The sequence below is a fragment of the Malus domestica genome, chromosome 16 (assembly GCF_042453785.1).
Source record: "Malus domestica chromosome 16, GDT2T_hap1".
In the NCBI taxonomy this organism is placed as follows: Eukaryota; Viridiplantae; Streptophyta; class Magnoliopsida; order Rosales; family Rosaceae; genus Malus; species Malus domestica.
The window spans coordinates 5,184,352-5,194,438 of record NC_091676.1 but is presented as its reverse complement, the minus strand read 5'-3'; the positions used below and the strand labels follow the sequence as shown (position 1 = coordinate 5,194,438).

The 10,087-nt window shown below is 36.6% G+C and overlaps 1 protein-coding gene across 1 annotated transcript; it reads right to left on the bottom strand.

Moving 5' to 3' along the window:
* Positions 1-1,519: 1,519 nt before the first annotated feature.
* LOC103402911 (peptidyl-prolyl cis-trans isomerase CYP23-like) lies at positions 1,520-4,129 on the bottom strand. Its single transcript, XM_070815811.1, has 7 exons — positions 3,802-4,129; positions 3,455-3,717; positions 3,259-3,331; positions 3,089-3,178; positions 2,574-2,613; positions 1,978-2,060; positions 1,520-1,898 (listed from the first exon to the last, which is right to left on the bottom strand). Exons 1-7 carry the CDS (start codon positions 3,955-3,957, stop codon positions 1,878-1,880), a joined length of 726 nt encoding a protein of 241 aa, XP_070671912.1. The 5' UTR covers positions 3,958-4,129; the 3' UTR covers positions 1,520-1,877.
* Positions 4,130-10,087: the final 5,958 nt, after the last annotated feature.

Genomic DNA, 10,087 nt, shown 5'->3' with positions numbered 1-10,087 from the left:
TTTAGTCGTTTTACTGTTGTGTCTCCAATCAACTGTAGGTGGCATTGTGAGAGGAGCTTGGGACCAAACAAAATTCGAAAAAAAAAGGTTTATTCTTCCACGTGATAGGTCGAGGGAATTAGCAACCAAAAAAAGCAAAGGGGGGCAAGAAACACAAAATTAATTACGTATGGGGTTGAAGAAGATTGAGGCCGTGTAATTCACATAGACGACTTTGGTGTGTGTTGTCGTTTTAAAGCCATGTGGGCATGTTTGTCTTCCATCACTTGAAGACATTCAAGCGATCTGAAACATCGTAAGACTTTCCATCTCCCCAAAAGTCAAGCCTACTTGAGTCGATTCATTGGGACACAACTCCTGGATATGGACTGGAATGCAGCTCTCCTACCTAATTGCCATGTGCTCCTTTCTTTTTCTTAGGCTGGACGACATTCTAAATTAGTCTAATTAATGAAAACGGTTCGGACTTAGATGTAATGACGGAGACATACTATTGTAGCCAACTTGCCTGAGCTAGTCTAATTAATTCATTTGATTCATTTGCTCCTCAAAGAGGTTGAGGGGGTTATTCGTCACCACGGGTTTAGCTTCCTCTTCGTCTTGGATTGCGTCAACCTCTCAAGTGAAGCCAAAAGAGGATTTCCTAAAGGTAGTGAAAATCCGTTGAGAGAAAGAAGGAATTTGGAGACCTTAAGAATTCAAACGATGCTCGTACCAATATTCTCAAAAACACATGAAACTCAAGAGTCAAAATGATTCCAATTCCTATTACTGGTAAGTAAACACGCTCTTAATCCTTTATTAATTAGACGGTAAATGGATTAAGTCCGATTCGGGCTTCATCAGTAGCAGGCAGCACATGTTATGTTTCCATGAGTCCGAAAGTTTGGAACACATGGGGGAGGCTGGGAGGGTTACCAACTTACCATCTTCCTCCTCACTGCACAGTTTGCTTACTCTTACCGGATTCAGACATGTGACTCTCACTCACTGTGATTCCCATGTTGGTGTAGGCCATCTCATCTCTAACCTTCCTGGTCGATTAGGTTGCTCGATAAATTTCACCATGCAACACATGACTCCTTGTCTGTAAGGCCAGTTACATGTTTTGGATTGAACCAAATCGACTGTCAACTGAATGTAACCGTGTCGCTTTCGTCTTTACGGTGAATGTTGTGGGAAGATTCACTGAATCTACCACCATACATTTTACGGCCTAAAGGCGATAGGGTACTTCCGGTCGGTTAGGAATTCTACATGTTTTCGATTGTTAAGCGAAGCTGCGTATAAGCGTATATTCTTGTTAGTTCGGTGGTAAAAACCCAAGTAACAAGTAACAAGAGTTCAATTCTCGTCCTCCACGTAAGAAAGCCTTACCGTGATGTATAGCATGATTAACTTGGGAAACCGTCACAGACCCACAGTTAAATTCTCGTTGAACAGAAGTGTTATCCATACAAGCAACAATGAAGAATAATATTACCGACGGTAAATCAAACCCCGAATTTCAGACTTTGGATTTGGTTTATAACTAAGCCACTATAAATCCATTATTTGCTTCCCCTTGCACAAGCAACGGTTTCAGCAGTTTCACAGCAAACATCAGGAATCAAATGTGTGGCCTCAACATACATGTCAGCCATTATCAACATCCAGTATAACTTCAGGTTTCAACGTTCATTTACAGACAATTTTAGCGTCAGAGGTATTCACAGAGGCGGATACTCGATTGACCCCGTAAGTATTGTCTCCCGTCTGCTTGAATGGATCTTTGAACTTTTCTCACCCTTTGTAAACTGTTTTCTGACAAAATACAGCAGATATCTGGAAGATTGACAGCAAACAGCATTTCTTCATTCGGATATTTGCTTGCTACGTCATGGGAAACATTTCATTCTCTACAAAAATGACACACGATAAGTCCATGTTTGCATTGTAATGTTTGAAAAAATCATGTTTGTTGTAACTCTTAGTTACCTGTCTTTCGATTTCAATGGCAGCTGCAGCAAGCCTCCGCTTCATAATGGACCTCGTGTCTTCGCAATTCTCCATCTCGGTGTCTAAAAGCAACACAATCAAGCCATAAACACAATGTAAATTCATCCAATTTAAATGTGACGATTAAAATCTTGAATGCAACGAACACTGGACCCGTCTTCATTTGGCAGACACGTATCAACAAGGAAAAAAGTAATGAAACAGAGAACTTCAGCAATGTGCATGGTTCAGCATTCGGTCTCAAACTTCTCAAAAAACCTACTGCTGCTCCTTAATCCAGTCACTGAAGCTAGTGTCAATACGTATAGCCAAGTTACACTATATCTGGAAATAAACAATTGTGTAACCGTACAGCTCCCACCCCTTCATTTTTCTCTCTTCTAAAAACATCATTAATTTTCTCAAGCACGGTACTAGTGAAAGCAATTTACAAAATAGTTACCTTGCACTGCAAGATTATGTAGCTTAAACTTACCTATAGATATCATTTAATGAATCACCAGATTCCATTAAAAATTCAAGTCATATGAAACTAGTACAAGTAACGAACAAATCAAAGGGTGCTTAATTCTCACCGTAGTAATATGTTGACAGAATTGTAATGCGCTCGGTGGGCTGGAGGAAAGAAACGGAAAATAAATTAAAGAGACAATAATGGCTGCTTTATATGATAAAGGCGTAACTGAAGCATAAAAATACTACTAAGCTGTAGTAAGAAGCGTGACTGCTTTACCGCATACGATTAATGCAAACAGTTCAAGCATGGAGATAAAACATTTATACACTAGAGAGTGAGAATCAAATGACTCCACATAGCAAGACTTTTAGTTTAATTATTATACAGCAACTCATCCAAATATACGTCAAGCTTCCTGGCAGAGTGAAAAATGTTTAGTTTCCACTCCCATCTCTAATACATTTACACATCAGATATAATGGCAATATCTACAGATATCTTAGAAGGGTGAAAAGAAGCTATACTATTGTACCCAACATAACACATAAAAACTATAATTCTAAGTTCACAGAAATTGACCAATCGATTCTTACTGAAACATAGAAACAAGCAAAAGCATAGGAATAAGCATACCATCACGAAAATCCCTTCGCGACGAGTAGGGAGTTCCTCGAGTGCTTTCAAGGTCTCATCACCTTTAGTAACTTTCCCAAATATTGCATACTGAAAAAGGATTTCTTACTTCAACACATTACCGGTGTCATGCCCGATTCAAAGAAGTTATCAAAGTGTAGTCAGCTTACCTTCCCATCAAGATGAGGGGAATCTCCAAGCAGCATTGAGAAGGATGATCCGGCGCTGTTCGGATCTTCGTGCCTACACAAAATATTAACAAAAAACAACAATTACCCAGATAATAATTCATAATTAAAGACCCGAAGAGGCAAAAACTTCAAATTTCTAATCAAGTAAATCAGAAAGACTCAGACTTTACTGTACCTTCCCATAGAGAGGATGCCCCTGACATGCTTGACGTCACTGAACTCGCCGACCACCGTCTTCTCCGCCTCCCTCCGCTGATCCTCGTTCATCGAAGCCGACCTTCCGCTGGCCACGTCGGCCACTTGGGCGACGAACCCTTTCTCAACCCTAAAGATGTGGTTGGTGTTGTAGCCGCCGAGGCGGACGAGCTTGAAAATGTGCTCCACCGTCTTCGGCGCGACGGTCGGGTAGAACCCAAATTCAATGTCGCCATAGTTGGTCTGCAAGATCACGCAAATCAAAATTCAAATTCTTCCACAAAAATTCACATTAATTTCTACTTCGTTTTCAAATCATTTTTTTACCTGAAAAACGACGCGGGCGGATCCGAGCAGCGGGTCCGGAGAAGAAGCGGCGACGAAATTAGTAAGAAACGCGGAGTGAAAGCAAAAGCAACTGATCAGCCCGATCAGTGCTGAATCGCGGTTCAACATTTTCCCACCAAATCTGCCGTCCTTCATCGCATTTCACGTCAACAACCAAAAACCACACCTTTTTTTATTTTTTATTTATATTTTGGTGGTATAGGGCTTTGATTATTTCCCCAGGCCCAAATTTTGTATGTCCAACTCTTCACCCAAAAATCCTACTGGAGGCCCAATGAATTTTGTAAGCAATGCAAAAGTGGTTTATGGGTGGATTTTATAACGGAGTTGTTATTAGTATTCTAAAAATGATTCTACAATTTTCTTCTGTTTTTTTTTTTACTAAGGAAGTGTACATGGTAACCTCTTTGCGGAGCTACTTACAAAAAATTGAGTTTAATTTTATATCTGAATCGAGTTGAGATAACGTTGATGTATGATATGTCATCTTTTTGAGCTAAAACGATATGTTTTAATGCTTTCATATGAAGAAGAACCTTGATAACATACTTTTTAAGAAACTTAGATAGGATTGTCTGACTATATGTCTGGTTAGACAATTCTTGCAAAAGCATTAAACTTTTGTTTTGAGTTTCAACCGAGCTCATGTTAGTCCCACTCGGTATGAGAAATGCTATGCAGATGTATCAAGTTTCTTTCTTAATTAAACTTTTATTTATCGCGTTCTGTCTCGGGTTGATGGAAGAGTGTGTAGAGTTTTGGCTCAGGTGTTCGCACCACCACCTTTGTTGGTCCTTTTCGGTATTCACCGTTGTCGACAATGCTACTCTGAGTTCTTTCTTCCTGCATGCTTCCTTGATTATGTGGCGACGGTCCTTAGAGGATTATGCAGCCTCTTTCTTAACAAATTTTAGGGTTCTTGTTGGCGTGATCCATGTGCTTGTGGTGGTAGATGAATTGTTGTGTGGTTTTCTGGCGATAACATGCAGCTTCATGAAGCCTAACTTTTTAGGTTTTTTCTAAGTTGTTTGTTTGTATGTGTTGGGCTCCAAGGCTGGCCTTAGGGCTTCGTCTTCTGTGTGTTTAAGGCCCATTTTGTTGCGCTTAACTTGTTTTTTGGGCCTTTGTTGTACTTATTATCATTGGTATTGAATTTTACCCTTGTCAAAAAAACAAAAAAAAAATTGAGAATGCAACCATGACCCGCATCTTGGTTGAACAAGGCACCATACTTTTTTGGGAACTTTAATGAAAAGCTCATGGACTGTTCACTTTAACGAAAAACCACATTTTTACGCTAAAAAGTCAATCATGGTACTATTCATTTTATTCTTTATTTTATCCTTATCGTTAAAACTCAAAGTTTTCAATCAATTTTTATTAGTTTTCCTTACTTTTTTTTTTTTGTGGGTAAGAAATGGGCCCAACAAGGCCTATGATGTCGAGCCTTTTTTTTCTATGGTCAAAACCCAAAAGTTTCCATATATGTCAAATTTGATGAAAGCACGTGGGATTGAAACGTTGTCGTAGCACGCAATCATGTTCACCAAACACCCTAGCGGACTACCAAATAGTTCTCCTTTCGACACTAGGTAACGGTGAGTAGCCATCTACGAATTTTACAACGTCAAAGTGACTGAGCAATGTCTTTGATTTGAAAAGGTTTCGAGTAAAATTGTCTTAAGAGATATTTCAATGATCACCTAATCTTACCTAATGCGAGTGAATTGTCGTATATAACAGTCTCACTCAAAACTCTGTTATTCAAATTAGAGTATCTGTCAGATTAGACGTGAGAGTCGTAATAGCACCCCTTTTTTCAATCGCTCATATCAATTTGGTATTTGCTTCCTAAGCATATTCCCATGTATGCCAAAAAAAAAAAAGCAGTTTTTCGTAAGCAATGACATTGATCATCATTGATGCTTCTAGCTAGATATTAGTAACTTGATTCCTCTCTTCTAATCAACAAGAAATGCATCATTTGTTTGTCAATCAAATCAAGGAGTTCCCTCACAGAATTTGATTCCACATTTACTTCCAATGGTGGCATTTTTTTTCTTCCCTCTTCCAAGTTTCCAACTCAATAAGATTCACTCACTAAGATCATATCATATATCAATGTTGGGATCCAATTGGGCCTGACAAGTGTCCCCCTTTAGTTTAACCCAGCCCACTTTTGATTCTACATTGTTCAATTTAAGCGTTATCCATGTATTTATTTTTATTTCTCACACATCCTCTTAATTTTCAGTTGTCGGATTGAATAAATTAAAAAATATCAATGACAAAAAATTAACAAAGGTGTGTGAAAGGTAAAAATTAAATTTTAATTTATATGATGGTGTTATTTACACCTTGTGGTCCGGGGCGAATCCATTAAGGAACAAGGAGGGTCACCGAACCCCTTGAAATATGGTAAATCTCCATGATGACTTGGTGCTGCCCTCTTGAAAGTTAAAGTTGCCTTTCATACATGCACTCCAACTGCTTGATAAAATGTCTCGAAGAGGATTTGGCTTTATTGAGAGCAATGCTTTTTCCATTAATAATGAAACCTATAATGCATCATTTTCAAAATATAAAAACGTGTCGTAGACAGTTATATTATTATTTGTTTTATAAATTGTGAATGATGGAACTATGGTTTAATTTTTAAGGTTTACATATCTAAGAAATGTTTGTGAACTATCACATGTAACCCTTCGAATGATTTTTCATGAATCTACCATTGCATGTGCTTCCTTTTAAAAAAAAAACTTATGATTTTATCGCTTTTTATATGGGATTTTATAACATGCATTGATATATTCAATACATCGAAACACAGTAGAATTGTCTATTTTATATTTAGTGAATAATCTTCTTCTTCTGCTTCGTAATCGTAATCATAATTTCGGGTCCAAGACACCTTGCTAACAGCCTGTTTTTCTGTTGAAAATGATCAAATCAGTTTCTCGCATCAATCTGGTTAAGGTTTTCAGATTGCGCCAACCATTTGCATGTTCTGGAAGCATAAAAATTTTGAAAAGCATTCGCACATCCGAGGGAAATAAAAGAAATCTCGAAGACTAAATTATTCAACTCTCTCCATACACACAATCTGCCGCAAAGAAGAGGTCAAACAAAATCAGAGTTGTCTGCTCAACTTTCTAATACTAGTTACACAACAAACCTTTCAAAACCACGATGATGCATGCATGTTGAACGCATAGACTTGAAAATAGCCAACTAACAATCTATCATGAGTTGCACTAATTAATGCGTTGATTGCTATCTTATCCGAAAACTCTACTGTATATGTTTAGTTTGTAGACTTGACAAATAGATTGTGTTTATCGTGTTCATGTCGTTTTTCGTGTCATATCCGTTATCTTAATGGGTCGTGTTGTGCCGTATCAAATATGTTATCTTAACAGGTTTTTAACATATAACCTGATAATGACCTAATTCGTTAAGGATTTGTTTCGTGTCAGGTTAATGGGTCATGCAAGAAATTGACATATCTAATGTCTATATTTGAGAAACGATATCTTAGTGAGTTCTTAACGGGTGACCCGCTACGACCTGACTTGATAACGGGTCACTTGATAACAACTCAACTGATTAACCTGTTGATTCGAAACCTGTTATTTTTGTGTCGTTCCATGTCAAGTTAATGAGTCGTATAATAGATTGACAAGTTTTATGTCAATACCTCTTTTCACGTACCGAGAAAAATAAGGCAGATACAACTGTGCATGCAATCAAAACTATTGGTTTTTTCTCCTCATATATAGATATAGTGTAAACTTACATTAATCAACGAAAATCAAATTTAAATCACAATGTTTACCAACAAATTTAACCCAAATAATTTTTAGGGCATCCAAACTCATACCTCATCAACTAAAACGCTAACCAGTTGACGGTCATCAGGATTCAGGACCATGTGATGACAATAAACTGCTGAAGGTGCCCCACTTCTGCACAACGAGGTAGACACTTAATAATATGGATGCCAATGCCATCTCACGTAAAAGTTTGACAACTTACAACACCATTTAATCAGCCTACAAAAATAGAAGGAAACAAAGCCAACAAAATAATAACAAACAAACGAAGAAAGAAAAGACAACGTGGCTCAATCTTTGATCTTGATAATGTAACCAAGTCCTCCTGATCAACTAATTCGGACTCTTGAAATTTGATTTAACGGCTACAAACAAGGGTCCACTTTAAAAATTATAATAATTTTAGTCATTGGATCAAATTTCAATGGCCTATATTGTTTGATGGGGAGGACTTGGTGGAAGGGATCTAATGTATTCCATAATTTCATATAGCGTGCGTATATAATAAAAAATATGTATCTTCCGTTTTTTCAACTTCGGTTTACAGAAATGTGCAATCTTCCGTTTTTTCAACTTCGGTTTACAGAAATGTGCAATCTTCCGTTTTTTCAACTTCGGTTTATGTGACCTTGTTGTTATATTGTCAAGACTTTCAACCTGATCGGAAAAAAAACAAAAAAAAAAAGAAAAAAAAAGTGAGAAGCACTAACTCTTTAGCTTTAAACGTGCATCGAGTTTGAGTGTGAATATACTAAGCTTAATTTAATTAATTATATTTGGACATCATTTTAATCATCATCATAAAACATTTCCCACTAGCTTTCATTGACATGGAATCATGTACGTGTTGATAAAATGCTAAAAAGAAGGTTTATCTCTCAACCCCACTTGATCATCTATCTTCTTGTATTAAATATCATTTTATGCAAAATAATGCTCCGGGGACATTACAGATCATTTTTATAAACTTAATTAGAAGACACTTACATATGATGATACCAATTACCAACCAACTAATCTTCCATCTCCACCTTATTAAATTTCTTAGTTTTCATTGACAATTGCTCTTAACAACATGCAACATTCGCAACTTATTTAAAAAGGCCAAAGAATAAGGGAATTTCGTGTTAGGTAATTTTTAAAAAAGAAATGTTAAGAAAATTCTCTTATAGTGCGACTTTTCACGAATTCTTTATCACCTTATAGTATAACATTAATTTATGTGCCGACATTATAAAACATTGCGTAAAAAATATAGTAACAGAGAATCGATGAAGAGTTTCACTTCTGAGTCTCTTTTCTCATTCTAAAAACTCAAGTTTCTTAGTTTCTTTTTCGTTGTTAATGGACCCTACGTCACTGTCATGAAGGTAGTCATTACATGCGTATTTAGCTAGGGTTTCAGAGTATTTGTTTTTCTAATCAAGTCGGTTTGCTTTGGTTTGGCGTAATTCACGGTTTCTTGTTCCCCTCTCTTTACTATTTGTGAATACGACATAAAGCTCTCTCATATGCTGCATCTACAAGTGTCGTATATATCATGTGTTATTTCCATCAGAAAATAAAGATTGAGAGAGAGAGAAAATAAAAAGATGGGTTTTGAAGCTGACGTCTGCCTAACAAAAATGAAAATGTATTTTCTCTTTTTCTTTAAAAAATAAATCATTTGGAAATTAATGGGAGGGAGACAATGAGGAATACGTCTTTTGTTCAAGAGGCTTTCTACCACAGTGATAAAGATGAATGTTGTCCTTATATCACGATATGGGTTTGAACTCCATCAGCTCTTTAATCTAACAAATTTATCGTTTGACAAAAAAAAAAAGGAATATGTCTCTTATAGTGACATTTTCTATTTTTTTTAATGCTTATTGCTGACTTATTTGCTCTAATTACAGAGAATATGGAGAGAGCCTGATCAGACTTGTAAGGCCATCTTCAACCGAAGGATCCAGAGGGCTAGATGGTCGAAAATAGCCTGAAAATCATCTCCATCCGAGGGCCAGTGTAACGCCCCGCCATGAAATATTGATTTTGAAAAATAATTGCGGTGATAAGCCAAATTAAACTCTTGTTTATTTAACAACCATTGATCGCGATTCTTTAATTAAATTTCCTTAATCCCACACATGATCTATAACCATAATTCTTTTATCCACACATATGAATATATTTTCAAACTATCACAATTTTATTCTCTTAGATCAAATTATCCAACTAAAGAATTAATTCTCAATTATTAAGGCTGCATCTAATCCTGTTAGACTGCCCACGTAACCTTGAGAGGGATCAAACCTTTCTTAGTTCACATCTCAATTTCAAACCAAATTCCGAAAATATTCAATTAATCGAAAAATTCAACATTCGTGTTAATAATCACTACACATCAAATAGATACTAAAACATAATTGGAATAACAAAATTCGCATAAA

Bases quoted from the DNA above. Each gene is read 5' to 3' on its own strand.
- LOC103402911 (XM_070815811.1), bottom strand. From the start codon at position 3,957: ATGAAGGACGGCAGATTTGGTGGGAAAATGTTGAACCGCGATTCAGCA. The intron at 3,332-3,454 runs GTACAGTAAAGT...TATTTTGTGTAG, and splicing joins GGCATCCTCTCTATGGGAAG to GCACGAAGATCCGAACAGCG. The intron at 1,899-1,977 runs GTAACTAAGAGT...TCATTTTTGTAG, and splicing joins CCATTGAAATCGAAAGACAG to AGAATGAAATGTTTCCCATG.